The sequence below is a fragment of the Schistocerca piceifrons genome, chromosome 1 (genome assembly GCF_021461385.2).
Source record: "Schistocerca piceifrons isolate TAMUIC-IGC-003096 chromosome 1, iqSchPice1.1, whole genome shotgun sequence".
NCBI classification, from domain to species: domain Eukaryota; kingdom Metazoa; phylum Arthropoda; class Insecta; order Orthoptera; family Acrididae; genus Schistocerca; species Schistocerca piceifrons.
In genome coordinates, this window is record NC_060138.1 from 1072359961 (window position 1) to 1072383822 (window position 23862).

General features: G+C 42.9%; 1 protein-coding gene across 1 annotated transcript in view; it reads right to left on the bottom strand.

Moving 5' to 3' along the window:
• Positions 1-1841: 1841 nt before the first annotated feature.
• The window catches only part of LOC124777727 (uncharacterized PE-PGRS family protein PE_PGRS54-like), a 103603-nt gene continuing 81582 nt past the window's right edge, over positions 1842-23862 (bottom strand). Inside the window, exons 4-5 of the mRNA XM_047253228.1 lie at positions 2270-2482; positions 1842-2188 (exon numbers count right to left, since the gene is read on the bottom strand). Coding sequence (XP_047109184.1) covers positions 1842-2188; positions 2270-2482 — 560 coding nt within the window. The remainder of the gene's footprint in view (positions 2189-2269; positions 2483-23862) is intronic.

A 23862-nucleotide genomic window follows, 5' to 3' on the forward strand; every position in this document is an offset into this window, starting at 1 on the left:
GTAAATCCTGATGCCTCATTGTGGTGATGTTCTTATCAACATCTGAGCAATTTTACAGCACACAGAATGAAGCGTTTTTAGTCTCATGTCTACCAGTACTGTAAAAAATAACAGCTACTGTTAAAAATGTAAATTCAATGATTTATCCCTTCTGAAAATGTAAATCCTATGACTGGAAGCACCTAATATAAAACATCTGTACATATTCACACACCTGTGGAGGGTTATATTGGAATGTGTAGACAGTAGAGTTATGACTAAGAAATACTGTTTGATCTGGGTCCTTGCAAGCCATAATACACTTCAACTTACCAGACTGTTACCATCACAATGGCGTCCAGTCAAAGGTTCAAAATTTCCTGCACCTTCAGCGTCCTCGAGAAGTCTAGTTGTCTTTCAAGGTCTTTGGTTGTAGATCTAGCGAGGAACCTATTACTGAGTGCATTCATTCACCTATGACATGCAGGTCTCATCCGAGGCTTCGTGGTGTGGGGGTCATCAGTTACAAGTTGGGGTCACATCTGATGTTTCTGCAGGGTAATGTAACCCATACAAACTTCATTGCACAGGTTGCTATCGAAGTGCTACTCCCAATTCATCAACAGCAAGGTGATGAGCTCTCTCAGCAGGGCAACTGAAATCCACATACAGCTGCTGCGATGCAATATTTGGTTCTCATGTTTAGCATCTTACTATTCTCTCAGTGAATCAGTCCTTGCTGTCTAGGAACTGGAAGTAACCAGGTTTAACTTCAGTGTGTTTTGATGTCTTTTCTTGTATTAATTCCTTGTCCATAAGCAAGATAGGTTTGTGTCAAATCACTCAGAGTTGTCACAGGCTACTTCACATTCGTATGTTTCACTACAATTACTATCGCATTTAGTATGATGTACTGTATACTTCTCACTCCCCGCCAGGGTAGCTGAGAGCACTAACATAGTGCTTCCTGGACTCGGGTAGGCGCGCCGGCCCCGGATCGAATCCGCCCGGTGGATTAACAACGAGGGCCGATGTGCCGGCCAGCCTGGATGTGGTTTTTAGGCGGTTTTCCACATCCCGCTAGGTGAATGCTGAGCTGGTCCCCATGTTCCGCCTCAGTTCCACAGCTCGCAGACATCTGAACACTTTGGCACTATACCGTGGATTACACTCGATGAAGACAGTTGGGGTAAACTAATTCCGTCCCGGGGGGTACGGGGTGGCCGCAGGAAGGGCATCTGGCCACCCCTTACACATTAACATGCCAAACCCGATTAACAATGGCTGACCCTGCGTAACTGTGGGAAAAGGCTCAAGTGATAGAACTGTATACTTGTCACTGTCACTTTGTCATTGAACGAAGCTATCAATTAGTTGAATGAACACCTCCAAGGAGAAGAAGTCCAACATCTTGCTGGTCCAGGGACCACAAATCAGGAGGTGAGTGTAACTTCATGTGGGGGAAAGGCGAAAGACAGAAGACCACCATACCACATCAGTCACCAAGTTCAAACAACAGACAAGCATTACAAAGTGCCTGCATTGCTACCAGAGGGGGGTGCATTCATGCTACTGTTTAGGAAGACCTCACTGTGAGGTGAGTGTTCCATTTGGCCTGTATTTCTCATCATACACTCCTACTGTCGCATTAATGTCGATAAAATTATCTTCCCTGGAGAGAATTTCATTTTTTCCCAACACAGTATATTTACCAGTGTCACCTGAAAAGTGAAATGCTCCAGGAAACATTGAAGGGGCAGTGGTAGGAGCTGAGACACATGGCCATCAGTGAAATGAGACAGACAGATGTAACAAAATGTTCTTGTTTATTTCACGTAATGAAGGAACAGTGGAGGTGTGAGTTAGTAGTCGACATCGACGCCGGCAGCCTGCGCCTGCGCCTGGGACTGCGCCTGGCTGAGCGCGGCGCCTTCTCCGCCGTAGTCGCCGTATCCGCCGCCGAAGCCGGCGGCCTGCGCCTGCGACTGTGCCTGGCTGGCGCTCAGACCGCCGCCGTAGCCGCCGCCCACCCCAGATGCCTGCGCCTGCGACTGCGCCTGGCTGGCGCTCAGGCCGCCTCCGTAGCCGCCGCCCACCCCAGATGCCTGCGCCTGCGACTGTGCCTGGCTGGCGCTCAGGCCGCCTCCGTAGCCGCCGCCCACCCCAGATGCCTGCGCCTGCGACTGCGCCTGGCTGGCGCTCAGGCCGCCTCCGTAGCCGCCGTAGCCGCCCTCGCCCAGCGCCTGCGCCTGCGCCTGTGCCTGCGCCTGGCTCTCACTCAGACCGCCGCCGTAGCCGCCGTAGTTGGCGCCGCGCTTGAGAATCCCGCCGTGCAGGCCGAAGCCCTCGCCGATTGCGCTGGACTGTGCCTGCGCCTGCGACTGCGCGGCGCTCAGCGCTTCTCCGCCCAGCAGTCCGCCGCCGAAACCCACTGACTCTGACTGCGCCTGTGCTTGGGCCTGGGCCAGGCTCGCACCCAAGCCATCTCGGTTGATGCCGTATCCTATAAAACAGATGCATATGTTACACATTTGCCTTTTTTTAACTCCTCATTCCATTTACAGTTATCGTCTGTGAACTACCGGGTGGTGATATCTTAAGTGCAGCTGCTCACAGAATTCAAGTGTGGGCTTAATCATATGGCAGCGAAACGTGGTAGATATTGTAATGGGTTAGTGCGGAACAAATTTTTGCTGCAAAGAATTGGTTCCAATTCTGGCCCCCAAGTTCAAAAACACTACTGGCCATTAAAATTACTATGCCACGAAGATGATGTGCTATAGATGCGAAATTTAACTGACCGGAAGAAGATGCTGTGATATGCAAATGATTAACTTTTCAGAGCATTCACACAAGGTTGGCGCCGGTGGCGACACCGACAACCTTCTGACATGAGGAAAGTTTCCAACCGATTTCTGATACACAAACAGCAGTTTACCGGCGTTGCCTGGTGAAATCAGTGGGTTCAGGAGGGTAATACGGAATGCCGTGCTGGTTCCCAACGACCTTGTATCACTAGCAGTCGAGATGACAGGCATCTTATCTGCATGGCTGTAATGGGTCGTGCCGCCACGTCTCGATCCCTGAGTCAACAGATGGGGACGTTTGCAAGACAACAACCATCTGCACAAACAGTTCGATGGCGTTTGCAGCATCATGGACTATCAGCTCGGAGACCATGGCTGCGGTTACCCTTGACGATGCCACACATCCGTGTTTGGCGACATCGCAGTGAATGCACATTGGAAGTGTGTATTCGTCATCGCCATATTGGCGTATCACCCGGCGTGATGGTATGGGGTGCCATTGGTTACATATCTCGGTCACCTCTTGTTCGCATTGACGGCTCTTTGAACAGTGGACGTTACATTTCAGATGTGTTAGGACCCGTGGCTCTACCCTTCATTCGATCCCTTCGAAATCCTACATTTCAGCAGGATAATGCGCGACTGCATGTTGCAGGTCCTGTATGAGCCTTTCTGGATACAGAAAACGTTCAACTGCTGCCCCGGCCAGCACATTCTCCAGATCTCTCACCAATGGGAAACGTCTGGTCAATGGTGGCCGAGCAACTGGCTTGTGGCAATATGCCAATCACTACTCTTGATGAACTGTGGTATCGTGTTGAAGCTGCATGGGCAGCTGTACCTGTACACGTCATCCAATCTCTCTTTGACTCAATGCCCAGGCGTATCAAGGCTGTTATTACGGCCAGAGGTGGTTGTTCTGGGTACTGATTTCTCAGGACCTATGCAATCAAATTGCGTGAAAATGTAATCACTTGTCAGTTCTAGTATAATATATTTGTCCAATGAATACCTGTTTATCATCTGCATTTCTTCTTGGTGTAGCATTTTTAATGGCCAGTAGTGTATTGCGCTGTAAATTCAAGAAAGATGTATAGAAACGTTTCAATATGTAATGGATTAGAAATGGGACTTGGGCAGAAAAAGTGAAACAAGTCAGAAAGGCATAATATTGATTTTATTATTAACTGACACTTACAGAATTTGTTCAATATGAGCACCGGAGGAGATGTCGACGAGATGCTGTACAGCACCAGATTTGTACCGGTGGTCAAAACTGGAATTATTTTTTCCAGTATTAATCAGTTCCACTTTGACACATTAGCGTATCTACTAAGTTTCACTGTCATACAGTAATTACAGCCCTCACTGGACCTTTGTGAGTAGCTGCACTTTAATTATAACCACCCAATACACTGTTGTTGATTCAACTAATTTTTGAAACAGAGTAACCAACATTTTCTTGTCAAATATCTGACAGGAATAAAAGCAGGGCTCCCTACATGGTGTACGAGGGGCATCTAAAAACTAAGTTTATTGACACTGTAAGTGCTTCCGTTTCTTTTTCCAAGCATTTTGGTAACGTGACACAAACTTTTCCAAACCAGTGTTGTAGCAGGGTGGATCCTATGCTCGTAAACAACTGTTCACTGCTGATGTGACTTCATCATCGGTGTTAAAGTGCTTATCTCCAAGATGATTCTGGAATTAGGGGAACATGTGAAAATCACTTGGGCAAGATCTGGTGCATATGTGGGAACACTTTCAAGTTGAATCTCCCATGCTCCGCCTGAATAATTCGAGCTGTGTGACACCGAGCATTGTCATGAAGAAACAGAACTTTGCGAGACAAAAGTCGAGGACGTTTTCTTTTGGTGGCAGCTCGATTATTCATCAAGACATTACAGTACCTCTCTGCATTCATTGTGGTGTTGCGAGGCAGATAGTGAATAGTTCCAAAAAATGACTGTCATAATGTCCTCTGCCTAATGTGTGACCTTTCCTTTTTGGGGGCACACCACGCTCTGACGTTTTTGTCTCAGGAGCCAAATGATAGAGTCAGGACTCATACACAGTGAAAAGCCATTTGGAAGGGCAGAACTCCCTCTTAAGATGTATTTCCAGAAATGCTCTGGCCGAATCTATCCGTTTTGCTTGTGGACATCACTCAGCAAATGTGGCACTCATCTTGCACAGTCTTTCCGGTAGTGAAGAAGGTCTGACAGGATTTTTGCGATAGATGAACGCCCAATTGCAGCCCCAGGTTGTCGTCAATGGTAATGTGACAATCTAACTCCACAATTCTGCGAACTGCAATAATGGCGTCATCACGTGTCTCTATAGTGGGTTTCCCCATGCGCTATTCACATGCACCTCTTTGTGCCCTTCCACAAATTGTACACACCAGCATCGAACCATTTAAATGCTTATGCAGTCATCCCCTTAAACAGAGGTTACAAGTTGTACACACCAGCATCGAACCATTTAAATGCTTATGCAGTCATCCCCTTAAACAGAGGTTAACTTTCAGCAGATAGCTGTTTTGCTGCGAAAAAGCGAATGATAAGAGTGCAACCCACAAGCGGATACACAACGTAGAGGTAATTCCATTCTAGCAGGAAGCATACTGGCAAGATACTGCGGTGTGCATCGTAAGCTGGTGTGAGTGTTGTTAGCACATACCAGTCGAACTGGCCTGCCCTTGCATGTCACTGTCACATTTTATTTTGAAGAGAAATAAATTGGGAAACATAATCATTGGATGAGCCTCATGCAATGGATCCTTGTTCGATTTTTCGTAGCCAAACGAAGAGCGGGAAATGGGCGGATGAGTTATCACATCGTTTGCCTGCTTAAAAGTAATCAGGGTAATTAGTTAATTAGTGATTTGAGGAAAATTTTTTATCTGATTTTCATAGCCAAACGAAGGTGGGAAACGGGCAAATGGATTATCAAATTGGCCAATGTGAGGCCTAGTTTAGCGAGAAAATCTTTAGTTGCTTTAAAGTAATCATGATAATTAAAAGAAACTTACTGATTTGAGGGAAAATAATGCAATAAATTTTTGTCCGCGTTTTCGTAGCTAAACGAAGAATCGAAAATGCATTAACGGGATATCAAACTGCCAAAAAAATTAATTGCTCTAAACCAATCGTACCAATTAAGAAGAACTTAATTAGTGATTTGAGGGAAAACTGAACTTCTTGACGAACAGCTGCTGCTAGCTGTGTAAATGAAGTGTCAAAAAGTTCATTTCTCTAAGGCCTAACAATTTTGTGTGTAAAAAGCTATGTTGATTGATATTGAAATGTCAAAAAGGCTCCCATCAAATCGTCGACTAAATACAGGACATTTCGAGACAAGAAGACGCTGAAACGCCTAGCCACTTGCCGTATGAAATGTTACGTTGGTGCGATATTTAACTGTCAAAATAGTTCCCTTCTGATCAGCCTACTAAATTCAAGACCTTTTATGAACAGAAGGCCTAGGAAAGCGAATGAGATGCCAGTAAGATCATACTTTCTGAACAAAACTATAAAACAAAAAAGGGAAAAATCGATCAAATTTTCTGTGAAATGATTTGCCCAGAATTAAGAAATAAAACAGATTATAGAAATATTTCACGCACCTCATGTGCTGGACATGATTTCGAGCGTCATTGAAAGGCTTATCACACAACTTTTGACCGATGGTTCTTTTAACGAAAATTGTTCTATTAAGTCATTAGCTTTCCACGAAACTTTCCAGACCTCGATCGTCTTCAGCGTCCTTTTGCAATATACAAGTAATAATGTCGTGCGCTACCCAATTTTTCGAGACATATATAAGCTGTAAAAAGTGCTGCTCCCGAACGTTTGTGCTAGGATTATTTTACATGTGTTATGCGCTTTTTTAAGCAATTTGTTAATTGAAAGAGAAACATGTTATTTGATTAAGTCGGCTGAATGTGGACGGCAACCAAAAAAGGGTTGTGGTAAAAGAGTATATGAAGTGAGCAGTTTCTGCCTTTCTTCAACTGATGTTACCGAATAATTTGTAATAAATTAGAACTGAATCTCACGTCAGGGCTGTAGTCTGCACACCCGGTGTTCACCGGTCGTGGTCTTCCGATTCAAACGCTTAAATCTGTCTGGACGATCAACTTAAAACTCCACCTTGCTGCTGTTTCCTCTTCATCGTATTGCACAATACTTTAGAAGAAATTAAATTGATTAGACTCGGTGACTGTTTTATTCTCATGGGACTTTAATTTGCTCACTGAGCGCTGGTTCAATCCCAACCTAAGGCGCCCTTTGGGAATAGAATGTATGGGAATGTTATTACGAGTCTCACCGAGGAAAATAAAATCATCCGTGGTACCGAGGAACTGAGTGCAGGCATCCACATCAGTGAATGACAGAACATCGTTCAGCGCCTGTACCGGGTACTGAAGAAAGTAGATGAACCAGTTAATTGTGAAGAGAATCTACGACCAACTCTAGCTTACCCGATTCTAATAAATATTGTAAAAGAGTGTTTCAGAAATAGCGCACGAGAAACTGTGTAGGTAAGAACGTAGTTATATAGCCGAACTTAGAAGACATTAGTTACGAAGTAAAATCAGAGAACCTATGCGCAGGCAAGAAGTTATCTTTGTAAATCTAGGGATGATTTATTAGTTATGGACGCAGTATGGTCATTCAGAAAACACACCAAGTAATTTTCGTATTTTAATCGTGACGTCAGTGAAAACTGTACGTTCTCAAGTTGAGCCCCATCTAATCAATATAGCAGGACACTGTCGTGGAATATTTCGTAGTCTATGGATTGAATTTAGTTTGCTTCTCGAGTGACAGGCAAATTCTGTGGTGTACAACACCAAAATGTGTAACACGTTACAATATTCTCGCCTAGTAATATAATAGCAATTTTATTAACTCTTTTAATCAACACAATATACAATTTCCGTGCCTCGAGTCTTTGATTTCAGTTTTTTACAGCAGTTTAATGCTAAATATTCGTGGGAATTAAATAAATATGTAATTAATTTGCATTTTGGAAACGGGAAAGAAGAAGAATGAATGAAAAAACTAGGGTTACGTAATATATGAACCTGTAATCTGTCACTGAAAAACGACGTTCTTCGATTATTGTTCCACTACTACTGGTCTCAGTAAAAATATGCCTCTATTACGTATTTTGTTAATTTTATCGTTGAAATTTCTTAGACAGGCAGCATATTATTTTGAGCATTTCATATTTCAATGAAAACACGACTGCTACTCGTCGCAAAGAAAGTTGGAGCGATTATTCTCTCGAGTTGCACTATGTTTCAGCGGCATCTGGAATACTAAATTGACATGGAAGAGACTAAGCAAAAAAACCTACAATTTAATGACAGAAGAGCGTAATCTAATAAGCGTAACATATGTATTGGCCGGAGCTGGCTCGGAGAAGAATAAGCAGGGAGTGAAAAAAAGATTAAAATTCTTTATACATTTCTCTTGTTTATGGCTGTACTTGGTCACAGATAAGATGTGAAGTTCGTTGGGAAAATATGAGTACACTACTGGCCATTAAAATTGCTACACCAAAAAGATGACGTGCTACAGACGCGAAATCTGACCGACAGGAAGAAGATGCTGTGAAATGCAAATGATTAGCTTTTCAGAGGATTGACACAAGGTTGGCGCCGGTGGCGACGCCTACAACGTGCTGACATGAGGAAAGTTCCTAACCGATTTCTCATATACAAACAGCAGTTGACCGGCGTTGCCTGGTGAAACGGTGTTGTGCTGCCTCGTGTAAGGAGGAGAAATGCGTACCATCACGTTTCCGACTTTGATAAAAGTCGGATTGTAGCCTATCGCGATTGCGGTTTATCGCATCACTAGCAAACGAGATGACAGACATCTTATTCGCATGGCTGTAACGGATCGTGCAGCCACGTCTCGATCCCTGAGTCAACAGATGGGGACGTTTGCAAGACAATAAACATCTGCACGAACAGTTCGACGACGTTTGCAGCAACATGGACTATCAGTTCGGAGACCATGACTGCGGTTACCCTTGACGCTGCATCACAGACAGGACCGCCTGCGATGGTGTACTCAACGACGAACCTCGGTGCACGAATCGCAAAACGACATTTTTTCGGAGGAATCCAGGTTCTGTTTACAGCGTCATGATGGTCGCATCCGTGTTTGGCGACATCGCGGTGAACGCACATTGGAAGCGTGTATTCGTCATCGCCATACTGGCGTATCACCCGGCGTGATGGTACGGGGTGCCATTGGTTACACGTCTCGGTCACCTCTTGTTCACATTGACGGCACTTTGAACACTGGACGTTACATTTGAGATGTGTTACGACCCGTGGCTCTACCCTTCATTCGATTCCTGCTAAACCCTACATTTGAGCAGTATAATGCACGACCGCATGTTGCAGGTCCTGTACGGGTCTTTCTGGGCACAGAAAATGTTCGACTGCTGCCCTGGCCAGCACATTCTCCAGATCTCTCACCAATTGAAAAAGTCTGGTCAATGGTGGCCGAGCAACTGGCTCGTCACAATACGCCAGTCACTACTCTTGATGAATTGTGGTATCGTGTTGAAGCTGCATGGGCAGCTGTACCTGTACACGCCATCCAAGCTCTGCTTGACTCAATTCCCAGGCGTATCAAGGCCGTTATTACGGCCAGAGGTGGTTGTTCTGGGTACTGATTTCTCAGTATCTACGCACCCAAATTGCGTGAAAATGTAATCACATGTCATTTCTAGTATAATATATTTGTCCAATGAATACCCGTTTATCATCTGCATTTCTTCTTGGTGTAGCAATTTTAATGGCCAATAGTGTATTTGTTGATTCCGATTTCACTCTTATGCGCTAGAATGCGGTAATTGTCATGCGTTAGAAAACTACTGATGGAGATTTTATTATCTAAATTTCTGCAGCTTGAAAGCCCTGACAACTTCGTGATAAACAGTTTCGAATATACTAGAACGTTATTCAGCTTACAGAGTTTTAAAATTTCTGTATGGTAGAACAGCGAGCGGCAGAAGAGAGTGAGTGAAAACGCATTGATTGTGTAGAAGCCAACAGGGGCGCTTACCGTGTACGGCGGCTACGGTGGCCAGCAGGAGTACTATGGATCTCATGGCTGCGGCTGCGGTTGAGGTGGCCGGAACGACCTGTCGGCTCCTTATATTGTGAGCTCACGAGGAAGTCGGAGGGCGCTGCGCGACAAACATCTGGCTGCAGATAAGGGGGGTGGCGATACAGAGCGCTTTCACGGTCGTCGTCTGCATCTTAGGCCGTCGTTAAATTGGAATTAGGCCGCAGATGGGAAAGGCCGCCGATACGGCTGTTGTCTTTCCGCTGCGGGACTCTCCCGCCGAAGCCGATCCACAAGCACTCTTGTGGCAAAACACCGGAGTACACAACGGTGTTTCTCAGTGCTATCAATAAAGTCTAGCCATACAGGTGTAGCTGCAAAAGGCAAAAAAAGATTAATATGTGCCAACAGACTGTGCTATGACAAAAACAACTACGGCGTACCAGTTAAAGGCCCATGGTGCACATCTTTTATATTTTTGCTGTTTCAGCATAACATATAACAGCTTGACCCTATTATGTGAACATTCCTGGCATTTCAGGGTTCAAGATGTGGAAGCTCTGTTCCGTGTAACTGGGCGTGCTTTTATTAAATAGTCGATACTAGTAGCTGTTTTATCTCCTCATCCATTTGTTTCGAATGCAAATAAATGTCTGTATGTGTTTCAACTTCTTTTATCAGATGACTTTTCTTCTGCAAGTTCTGCATTTATTTGTATTCAGCTCGCATTGTAATTCTGCTTATTAGTACAATAATTTTTCGTAGTTTTTTTTTTTTTGACAGAAGCAACACAAGGTACCTCTAATCGTGGGAGAGTATAATGCTTATTGCTACATAATGAATTATAGATGGGTCTGCCTTCTGCGAGAACACAATTATTGTTTTGCTTTAATGCCCACACTTGTTTCGTCATAGTTGTGGTATCCTCAGTGAGCTTTTTTCTTTCATTTGTTTTTAAATACATACATACAGATTACATTTAGGTTAGGAAACACGGGACATCGGATTTTGTTGTTATTTAAATTACATCTGTACTTTACCTCTTATTTTACATTTGTGTGTTTTGTGGCTGCCAACCCAAGTCAGTCACAGGTCTAAATTAATATACATTGTCATTTGCAAACGTAAGATATCATAGGATATCGTCTGCACTGTATTTTTGTTTATAATCGAACCTTTCAAATGCTTATTCCGATGAAAATCGTGGAATATGCCCCTTTTTTGGCCCTAGCTTTATTGTGCTTGGTTTTTCTTGAGCAGTGGCTGTTTTGTGTTTGTGTGTCAAATGTGTTTTTGTTGTTTTTGTATAGTTGCAATAACCTGTGGACATTGGTAAAAAAATTGTGAAGCTTTGATATGGAGAAGTGTTTGGTGTGGTTTCTTATTCACGGATTATGTTACGTTTTTTAACAGCGTTTACTGGCGTTTTCTCCTGCTTATTTGAGAATTCTGCGTTTGCCGGCCACAGTGGCCGAGCGCTTCTAGGCGCTTCAGTCTGGAACCGCGCGACCGCTACGGTCGCAGGATCGAATCCTGCCTCGGGCATGGATGTGTGCGGTGTCCTTAGGTTAGTTAAGTTTCAGTAGTTCTAAGTTATAGGGGACTGATGACCTCAGATGTTAAGTCCCATAGTGCTCAGAGCCATTTGAACCTATTCTGCGTTTTGTTGTGTTGCTGTGGTTTGGACACACGTTTCACTGCACAGTTTGCTTTGTTAATGCCCTTTTGACTGTCATTTATTTCGCTGTTCTGTTTTAGTTTGTTGGCCCGAAGACTGAAATTGTTCCGTTTGCTTTCGTTCTGTGTGTGTGTGTTTTTTCTTGTGTTTTCGAGCATATGCGCCTGCGTGCGTTCTTGGTTGCGTGCGTGTGTGCGTGCGTGTGCGTGTGTGTGTGTGTGTGTGTGTGTGTGTGTTTTTATTTTGTGTTGTTTGATAGTCGTGTAGCGTGCAAAATAGTGTTTTGTGGTAATTGTCTTCTATTATTAAAATGGTACAGATGATTACTGCATTTTAGGATTTGGAGGTCTGTTTCTATGCCACTCGCGTGGTTGTTGTTTTTGAATTAGCTGGTCTGCAAATGTTCCAGTGTGCGCTGTCATGTTTCAGTGCCCTTAAATGTTCCAGGTATGTTGTCCTGCAATTTCTATATGCCTGTCCGATGTTTACTGAATCACAGCCCTTGTAGGTTAGCTGGTGTATACCCGCTTTGTTGAATTTACCTATGGTGGTGTTGGGTATTTTTAATCTTTCCTGCAAAGTGTTGTTTGTTTTATATGTCACGTGTATACCTTATTTTCTTATAACGTTTCCTGTTGTGTGTGTTATTTTGTTGTAAAATTACAGTATGATACTTTACCGCTAAAGTTAAGGAGCGAAAATATTGCTACAGTGAAGGAGCGAAAATTCGAGTGTAACATCCCATGAACATCGAGATAACTAGAGATGGAACACTAGATGAGTCAAAAGAATATAGGGGGAGAAACCACCCATCTATTTGCTTGGTGTTACAACACTGTATTTTACTCCAGAAGAATTTTCTTGTAGGGGCATTTATATTTTATTTTATTTTTTATGTGCATCCTGCTAATTGGAGGTTTGAGGGACTTTGGCCGTACACTTATGTAATAAAATGGGACACTTACACCTGTATTTACGATGTTATTAATTATATGGCTATCAGTTTCGGTACTTCAGTGCACCATGTTCAGGCCCTAACTGACGCAGAGGAGGTTAACACTAATCGTAAGCACGATTCATCAGTGGCCAACATCTATCAACTGGTTTTCGCAGACTTTCTGCAACAACGATGTTGTGTTTCCAACCATCAACTATATTACTTGGTAATAGAAGGCGTGTTTTTCGGAAGAAATGATAACGGAGGGGAGCTTTCGTGTTCGTAAGAAAGTACGGCCTATCGTATATCGATCATGAGGTGTAATAGGAGCTGCTTCAGTGACGTTCGGACTGAGGTTAACCGTAAAATTTTCATTTTGGTCGCGTCTTTTCAGGCCAAGTTCCCATTCAAATTTCAGACACGCAGATGGTGCAGAAGCTGTAAGGGCGTTTTTATTTTCAGTTGGCGAGTGTAATCATGTTGGGGCAAGCAGCTGACAGTCTAAATAGGAATGTCAGAACTCAGTTTTCTACTCTACTATAGTGAGTACAAAATAAACATTCTTCCTAAGAAAATCCTGTGACCCACCCTTCACCTTTGCATATCAGTTGCGCAAAAGATGTCTTTTGGAACTGTAGCGTCTTCGTTACTAGAAATAATGGATATTTATATTGAACGTAGTGGTAATGATTGGAAACTAATTTAGTTACTTGAAGATTAACAGTCTGGTTCTCACAGGGCATGAAGCTGCAGGTCATCGAAATTGTAGAAGTCAGCAAAAGTAACATTGGAGAATGAAATGAGATTTCAGCCAAATTTATTTCTTAAGCAGTATTTTAATGTTTGGTTCATCAAAACGTGAATGATGTAATCAACATTGCAAAGTTTTATTCTTAGATATTACTTATTGCTGTGTTACAAGTTCCTACTTACAGCAAGAGCTATTAGCCATTCTAAAACGTGACTAAGAGTTAATAGAAGTTACTCAAGCTACGAAGTTCGAGTTCTGATACGTGATAAAGTTTTTTTTCAGTTCATTTATCGTAGTTGTAAACGAAACATTCATCGGTTCACGAGGCGTAGTAGGAGAGCGTGAAACTGGTAGTTGTTTGCATATACTGCCTTCACACGTATATACGTACCAGTCATTCCATAGTCATTACACCAAATTAACAGATATGGATTTATATAATACGTGGGAAAGATTGCAGCCGAAGAGGTAGAAGTGTAGAGACCCTATAAACGATGTCAAAAACTGCTGAAATAATCACTGAAGGAGCAGAGCAGAACAAATCCATAGGGGATAAAAGAAGACAAAGTTTGTGAATATCAGTTTCCTTTCCTTTCTCCTTCATATTCTACACATGTATAAGATTAATGAAGTAAAATACCTAGAGTAACCGTTTTCCACAGTTTTCATCAAGACTAATACTATAATTCGGCGGAATTTTCCGCCTACAGAGATATTTAATATCAAAATTTTCCCAGAAAATTAGTGCTCGATAGTATCAAGAAGCATATAATGAACACCATAGGGAGTATTAAAAGAGCGAAAGCTTTAATGTAACTGACGTAGAGTTGTTTCTGAGCCTCTGTCTCGACGTCAAAGATACGTACAGAAATCTAAAATTGTGAAATTACAATGGTTACTAATCAACTAAGTTTTATTATTTTATTATTCACTCTTGTGAAACGGGCATAATCTGTTCAATCAAGGACAAAATGCCAAACGCCGACCGGAGTGGCCGTGCGGTTCTAGGCGCTACAATCTGGAACCGAGCGACCGCTACGGTCGCAGGTTCGAATCCTGCCTCGGGCATGGATGTGTGTGATGTCCTTAGGTTAGTTAGGTTTAATTAGTTCTAAATTCTAGGCGACTGATGACCTCAGAAGTTAAGTCGCATAGTGCTCAGAGCCATTTTTGAAAATGCCAAACAGAAAAGTCATAAACATTTTCTTGTTTTATTCACTAAAGAATCTTTTAATTTATGCAGCTTTAGTGATTATTTTTACTTTTCACGTCCTTGGTGTAGTCTCTACGCTTCCACCCTCTTCAGTTACTGTCTTATCTACTTTCTTAAAAAAATATCAGGTTTGAAAATTTGGTGTAATGATCACATATATGGTATATATGTATGTAGCTGTGTATATGTTTCCGATTTTGCATGAGTTTCCTCTTTTTTATCACAGAATTACAGAATTGCATTTCATCTTTGCGGCAGAACATTTATAATAAAGCAAAGAACGAGTAAACAGTAACAAGTACTTTTTTGTTTTGTCGTGTACATTACATCATTACTCATCCAAAAAATAGATGGATTCTTTGTATCATCAAAACAGCTAGCTAGGACCAAACTGATCGGATACATAGATTACCCGACAACAAAAATAATTAGCTACTCTCTTGCCTTATGGAAGTGGGAAAACACATGAAAACGTGTCGTTAAGTTACGCTATCACCGAATTTACATGTGGAAGTACAATATGATTTTCGATGAATTATGGGTAATAAATAAAAACTGAAAAATTATATGTGAACCGGATACAGTGTCAAATCAGTGAAAGATAAGACTTGTATCCGGAGTGAATACAACGTACGACCAAACTGCATTTTATTATTCGTCACTGCTCTCTATCACTTTAGCTAATGTTCGGACGGTTTATGTATGGACAATACATCTACTTTCTTCTCTCGTACGTGTTCAGATGAGACAGTGATCCGTCTCCACTGACCTCGTTATTAACGAGACTTTTGATCATACTGTAGTAAACGATTATCGATGTCCGCCGAATCGATTCTTCCATCCATAGGGCTTATGCCTCCGGACACGTTCAGAAGCTTTCGTTTGACGTTTGAAAACGACGCAAATTCTCGCACCTCTCAGAAAGTAGTGTTTACGAGTGGATTCTCCTTCCAAGTTGCAGAATGTAAAAGAAAGATTGCTAATTTGGATGCTTATTGTCTATTCCATTGTTTCAGATAGGTCTAGAACAATGAATGCGTGTCGAATGCTCTGGTATATAGATGGACCTATACCGAGTATAACAAATTCCTAATGGACGAATTTACCGGAGAACAAATTTCCCACTTTCAAAGTTAGGAGAGGAGTCATTGCAGTAGGATACTACAGTTTAGCCTTAGTACACTGTTGTAATGCTAGAAACGTTCTTTGAGCGAATCGTATCATTGATATCCTTTCACTTTGAACTTTAATTCCACTCCTGAACCTTTCTTTTATTTCCATCATTGCTTCCTCGAAGTACAGATTGAACAGTAGGGACGAAAGACAACATCTCTGTTTACACCCTTTTTAATCCGACCACCTCGTTCTTTGTCGCCCGCTCTTATTATTCCCTCTTGGGTCTTGTACATATTCACTGATGACTTCGGTATCCTGAGAGAAGGTGAAGAAGAATTACATGATCTGCTGAATGGAATGAACAGTCTAATGAGTAAAGAATATGGACTGAAAGTAAATCGAAGAAAGACGAAAGTAATGAGAACTAGCAGAAATCAAAACAGTGAGAAACTTCGCATCAGGATTGATGGTCACAGAGTAGATGAAGTTAAGGAATTCTACTACCTAGGTAGCAAAATAACAAATGACGGGCAGAACAAAGAGGACATCAAAAGCAGACTAGATACTGGCAAGAAGAGCATACCTGATCGAGAGAAGCCTATTGGTATCAAACACAGGCCTTGATTTTAGGGGGAAATTTCTAAGACTGTACGTTTGGAGGGCAGCATTGTGTGGTAGTGCTACTCTGAGATGAAGAGGCTGGCACAGGAGAGGAATTCATGGTATCAAACCAGTCAGAAGACTGATGACTCAAAAACAAAAGTCATACTATAAACCAAATTTTCGCCTCAAACCGGATTTTACATGCCTACTTTAAATGTACAAATAGGATGAATTTGAATCTCTGTATCTCGGAATCGGATAAAGATATCAAGAAAATTTTCAAGATTGTTCAAGATCGAGATCTTAGGAATACATCATAAAAATTACAGCCTCTTGGAATCCGCGACTCCATTTTGGTACCCAAAAAAAATTTTTTTTAGTGTTTCTCGATAACGAAGAAAGAGTTTTGAAAACTGGAAGTTGACATTTCCAGATAAATGTCTAGAGGATATAGAGTTAAAATTTGAGTAATTTTCTGCCTTTATTTATTATTTACATTTCGTTTCACACCGGATATTACGTGCGCATTTTAGGTGCAGAAGTAGGGTTTCTTTGAACCTCTGTATGTCGGAAACGGATAAAGATAGTAAGAAAATGCTCAAGGTTGTTCAAGATATGGATCTCAGGAATACTTCCTAAAAATTTCAGCCATTTGGTGTGCATAGCCGTCTTGGAATCCGGGACTCGGTTTCAGTACCTATAAACCAAGTTTTTGGGGTGTTTCTCGATAACGAATAAAGATTTTCGAAAACGGGAACACGTCACTTCTAGATAATATACTATTCGAGTCCGAGCCCCGGAAAAATCCTGTTTTTATGCACGGCGTCTTGGAACATATTGGTAGCGCAATCTGTCGCGTCCATATTCTTAACATATTACAATATTGTTTATAATAAATGATACGTCCTGACCTTCCCGCGTTTGAGCTGTTACAGATATACTTTTTTTCTTTCTGAAGGAACTGTCGTGCACATATCTATGCATTATTCACTAGCATGACAACTTTTTATGTGGAAACTGAATATTTCACTGCAGCCAGTGTTTATTACTTCGTATGAACTGTTGTGTTGTGACACTGGACAGACTCGGCCTTTTAAATTTTATTTCTGGCTGCTAAGTGCAGTCGAGTTGCGTGTGATTTTGTGCCTTGATCTAATAACACATCCAGTACTCGACTGGCATATGTTTGTTCAGGTTCCGCCTGTCGAAACTGTGTATTATCTATCATCTTCTTATGACGTAAATTGATTACATAGTTATTAATGACTAAACACTAAACTAAACTCCGTCTGAACAGGCCTTGGATGGCCCAACGGTACCGATCGGCTGCCGTGTGATCCTCAGCCCACAGGCGTTACTGGATGCGGAGACGGAGGGGCATGTGGTCAGTACGCAGCTCTTCCGGCCGAATGTCAGTTTACGAGACCGGAGCCGCTACTTCTCAATCGAGTAGCTCCTCAGTTTGCCTCACAAAGGCTGAGTGCACCCCACTTGCTCGGCAGACGGGATGGTCATCCATCCAAGTGCTAGCCCAGCCTGACAGCGCTTAAATTCGGTGATCTGACAGGAACCGGTGTTACCACTGCGGCAAGGCCGTTGGTCCTATTAATGACTAAATGCTACAGTAAATAATGATTTCCGTAGTTAAGTGTCATTAAAATCCTCATCATTTTATAGAAACTCTCCACTAGGTTGCGATAAATTTCTGAAAGTGCTCGTATTATTTTATTCGCTCACTGATCACACAATAAACTGTTTACATGAATGGCTCCGATTGGAAAATTTTGCCACTTTTCATTATAAGTGTTTGTGCTGAAAACAATATTATGTTAGAGAAGTTTTAATGGCATTAGTGGTTTGGCAAATGGCCGATTTACTTTTCATTTAAGGAAAAAAGATGCAGAAATGCAGTTAAGGAACGCCAAGGCTTCAGCACTGAGATCAGTTAAAAAGGGCGTTTCAGAAACTTACATCGAGCTAGCGTGTACTTGCTATCGTGTGCTTGTAGCAGGGTTTCAAACTGTATATCGCGGCCCCTAGGGGCCTCGCTGCCCTTCAATAGGGGGGTCGTGTTAGTTTCATTTCTAATCATTTCGTTTATTTGCTTTCTGAGTAAATGAATAACGTGTGTGCCGTAGTGATACTGTTGTGGAACTTTTACTAGAGTTCGTCTCAGTATCCTGCGAAACCCGATCCTTCAAATCCTGTGAACGCACATTCCGCCGTCCTCCTGTTCCTTCGTCTGTGTGAAAGGACGCATGATCACCCAAACGCCCAAAAAGGGCTTGCAATGTTGCGTGATGTGGTTGGTGATTGTGAGGGTACTTGTTTTGGTACAGCCGTGCTGCCTCGCGACGTTTTCATGTGCTTTCCTGTGTACAAACACCATCTCGACATGTTCCCGATGTGAATACGGGACTAGTTTGCTGCTTGCAGAACGTGCGTCATTCACACAACCTGCAACACACAAGGAATACGCGGCATAATGTTAGAGGAGGTGTCGTCAATCGTCAGCGCCAACCCTGGCAACGATGCTGTTCCGGACACATGTTCGTAGGACCTTTTTTCCTCCATTTCCAGTCGGGAATCCGACGCTGCAGTTTGTCGGTTTTATTAATGTTCACTCTATGTATAACAGGTAAGTTTGTGTCACTGCGACTAGTTTCTGCTTCTAACTGCTTCAGACGTTGCTATGGCTGGCGAATCATTATTTTCTGATGTGTAGGTGTTCTGTACAGAAATAAACATCAGTGGGAATATTATTGCACTAGCTGATAAAGAGTACCCGGACGTCTATTAGCGGACATTAGTATGTGGTGTGTCCACCCCTCGCCTTTATGAGGACCTGAATTCTGTCGGAGACACTTCCAATGCGATGGTTAAATGTCTGTTGAGGAATGGGATCCCATTCTTCCTAGGTAGTGATGTTGTACACTAGTGTCTTTAGCGAAGTCGACATTATAACTCACCCCAAAGGCTTTCCATTGTGTCCAGGTCGGGGCTCAGGACAGGACAGTCCATTTTGGGAATGTTATTGTCCACAAACCATTGTCTTACAGGTCACACTATCACGCTGACACGAACAATCATCATCTCCGAACTTTTCCTCTTGTGTAGGCAGTACGCGCGGCTAAAAAATCCGTTCATATGCTTCCGTATTTTGCGTTTGCGTAAGCGCAGCACGGGGACCAAACTCTAACTAATAAAAAACCACCATAGAGTAAAACCACCTCCTCTGTATTCCACCGTTGACGCTACACATAATGCCAGGTAACGCTCTTCAAGTATTCGCCAAACCCAGACCATGCCATCGTAGTGCCACAGCATCGAGCGTGATTCATCACGCCAAATTACTTGTTTTCAGCCAACCACTATATAATTGTATCGCTCCTTACACTACCTCAAGCGTCTCTTAGCAGCGACTGCGGAAATGTGTGGCTTATGAGGGGCTGCTCGACCACTGTACCCCGTTGTCATTAACTCCCTACGCACAGTCGTTGCGCCAACTGGATCGCTAGTAACACTTTGGTACTCACAAGTGATTAATTCCGCTGACTGCATGCCATAACCACCATCTGCAATGCTCGATGGCCCTTATCTTTCAGTACATGAGGTCTGCTATGTCTTGGTTTAGCTGTGGTGGTTCCATTCCGTTTCCACTTCAAAATCACATCACTAACCGTCGACTTGGGCAGCTTGAGAAGGGTTGAAATATCGTTGATGTATTTGTTACTCAGATGACGCCCTAACTACCCCACGTTCGAAGTCAGTGAACTCTCCTGACTCCTTGCCCCACTGATGATAGAAATCTCTCTCGCCGCCTCCTTTCATGCTGGCGGGCAGCCGAGTGTCTGCAATGTTTCCGAATCGGGGCGAAAACTTGGTAGTGGCGCCCCTCCCCTCTCACTCGAGCGTTTGACATACACACATCAAAAAAAGTTTTGCTTCTCTCCGGTTCCCAGAACTCCTGAAGATAGACGTTGACTGTGGATATTGTATCACAGACACAGTCCCTTTGACTGTTCAGAGATGTCACTAAACCCGCCCAAAGATGTAAACTAACATGCATGAGCAGCGTCTGTTAGACGGAGGGGGTCCGATAGCCGATCATTTCCAGTCATTACACCAGGAAGGAGGTACATTACTCATGTTGTCTGTCGTTCAACCATGCCTAGACGGTCAACACCGCGGTTCCATCGCGTCTGCATTGTTACTTTGTGTCAGGAAGAGCTCTCAACGATTGCACTGTCCAGGCATCACGGAGTGAACCAAAGCGATGCTGTTTGGACATGAGGAGATACAGAGAGACAGGAACTGTCAATGACATGCCTCGCTCAGGCCGCTGTGAGGTAACGGGCGAGTTGCGGCGCCCTGGAAATATGATATGTTCGGAGTTGGGGCGGCCGCACAGGACGCTCGTCAAAGCCGTGGCTCGGCAGCAACCACGGGGTGCCGAACGTTAGCTGAGCTTGAGGGGAGCCCCAACACGTGGTCCATCGAGCATGTGGCTGGAAATTTCTTGGTGACGCTGCACGCTGGGGGTGCCAAAGATGGCGGACTTTGTGAAACCTTAATGGCAGACACTTCACAGTTCATATAGAAATTAATAGTAGGCAGATGAAGCATGATACCTCAAAAAGAAACACGTACATTACCATTAATTGCACGACCATTCTGAGGGTGTAATCAGATTTTCAATATCTTTATTAGTTTAAAGTTTAGTATCTGACGATAAATTATACAAGTAACACCCCGCAACGAATTTCCAAAATATAAACGGTTCATCCAATTTCATCGATCTACATGTCTTTCGAAAGCTATTAATGTAAACTTAAATTAGTATGAATTACAGGCATGTAACTTGAATACTACATGATTTATTGGAGGTCAAAGTGGCTGATTACTATCGATCGCGTCAGGCCGTAAGTACTCCATAGTTACACGAAAAAAGGGTAGCAGCATGCTTATAAATATATTTATTCATCTATGTCTTTGTTTATATCCGATATACGCTATTCATGAATAAATTGGTCAACTATTTACTGTGTTTTAGAAAACACAGAGATATTAGGCTACTGGCCTATTTTTGCTTGCTATTCCTTTGATATATGTCTATTTAATTTGTTTATGTATTTAATAATGTGTGTTAGAGCGTGTTTACGGTCCAGCCGTAGGAATATTTATTTAATCCCGAGTTGTTTAAATGTAAATCCAGCATTTCGTATGTGATTCAATACGTTTGTGAGTATGCGTTGCGGCTGGTCCCGGCGGAGGTTCGAGTCCTCCCTCGGGCATGGGTGTGTGTGTTTGTCCTTACGATAATTTAGGTTAAGTAGTGTGTAAGCTTAGGGACTGATGACCTTAGCAGTTAAGTCCCATAAGATTTCACACACATTTGAACATTTGAGTATGCGTTGGCTTGGAGACATGGAGGAAGCGCTCTAGCCAATCACAGCGCTCCTGAATGGGTAGACTGGATGGAAGTGGGAGAAGAGCATCGTTTCCGGGGAGGGCACGAGGAATTCTGAAGGGTGCAGCGTGAGGGAAGCGACGGCGCGACGGACTCAGAGTCGTGGGGAAAGACTTGGACAGTGGAGCAGTTTGCGCGTGGTCGCGAGAGACAGAAATATTTCAGAGTGCCGACTTGTGCTCTTGTGTGATTTCCGTGGATTCTGCAGTGAAGACGTAGTATGCGTTTAGAAGTGAATATCTCGTGAGCTATGTTGTGGTTCATAACTAATTACGTGAACTAGGAATCTATTGTTTCCCTGTTATTCAACTTATATTTTATTTAATTGCTGGACCATCGACACCAATAAGTGTTTTGCAGAAATATGCCGCATTCTCAATAGTACTTCTACTATCGTACTCATCATTTAAAGTCGTTAAGATAGTAGCTGCAGATTTTATTTAATTACAATCTTTCATTTATAAACTTCTACGTTACATTCGCAATTGCTGAGTGGTAGGAACCTTCGACTATTCGATTCATGTGTGTATTCATATTGTATACTGTACACTCAGTGGTATTTGGCTTGTAATGCAGCAACTACGTATCCCAGCCCCTAGACAACGAAACCAGTCAAAACTTTTCATACTGCAACTCTGAGTCTGTGGGTGCGTAGTTGACGGCCAACACATAATTTCATCACATCATTTTTATTTGAAAGCCCGCACCGCCCAAGGGCTACTACTGCAATGGATTACCGCTACCTATGGATTATGGCTCGTGCAGCCACAGGACGTCGTGTTACGTCTCAAACTGTGCGCAGTGGGCCGCATGATGCGTGACTTCGCTCCCGACGTCCATGGCGAGGTCCATCTTTGCAACCGCGACACCATGCTGCGCGATACAAATGGGCCCAAAACCATGATGAATGAACCGCTCAGGATTGGCATCACGTTCTCTTTACCGATGAGTGTCGCATATGACTTCAACCAGACATCGTCGGAGACATGTTTGGAGGCAACCCGCTCTGACTGAACGCCTTAGACACACTGTCCAGTGAGTGCAGCAAGGTGGAAGTTCCCTGCTGTTTTGGGGTGGCACTATGTGGGGCCGACGTACGCCACTGGTAGTCATGGAGGGCGCCGTAACGGCTGTACGATATGCGAATGCCACCCTCCGACCGGTAGTGCAACCATATCGGCAGTATATTGGCGAAGCATTCGTCTTCGTGGACGACAATTCGCGCCCCCATCGTGCACATTTTATGAATGATTTCCTTCGGGATAACGACATCGCTCGACTAGAGTGGCCAACACATTCTCCAAACAAGAGCCCTATCGAACATACCTGGGATAGGATTGGGACAATCTGGAGCAACAGTGCCTTGATTAACTTGTGGATAGTATGCGACGACGAATACAGGCATGCATCAATGCAAGAGAACGTGCTACTGGGTATTAGAGGTACCGGTGTGTACAGCAATCTGGACCACCACCTCTGAAGATCTCGCTGTATGGTAGTACAACATGCAATGTGTGGTTTTCATGAGCAATAAAAAGGGCGGAAATGATGTTTATGTTGATCTCTATTCCAATTTTCTGTGCAGGTTCCGGAACTCTCGGAACCGAGGTGATGCAAAACTGCAAAACATTTTTTTGATATGTGTAGAACGTCAAAAATTAAAAAGAAAATAGATTTCTCAAAAAATATGTTCATTTCGTAACGCACATCTTTCTGAAGAATTTGATGTATAAAACATATATGCTCGAGGAAATGTAAGACACATTATCTGGTCTTAAATGTTCCAGAGCGCAGTGCCACGCCTCTTCACACAGCTTTCTTCTATCGCACATCACTGTACTTCACTTTGTGGAATTCACACGTGTATATTTTGTAATGGAAACCATCGAAACAATATTCAGGAGAGTGGAAATTAAAATGGCCTGTGGTGCCCCACCTAATCCCAGCTGTTCGGTTTGACATCGAACCCACCCCCCTTCTTAAAAAAAAGGTCACAATTTACTGAGTGAGATTATTTGCGACCAGGGGAATAAGAAATCTTCACAAAATCTTCATAAAATTTTCACCCTTTATTGCCTATGAGCTAATAATTTTCTCTTTTGTGTGACATAAAATTAATTATGGGAAACATACAAGCAGTAAAGACAAGAGACAAGCAAGGCAACAGACATTTGTTCAATTTTTACGTTCCAGCATTTTTTTCTCTGTAAT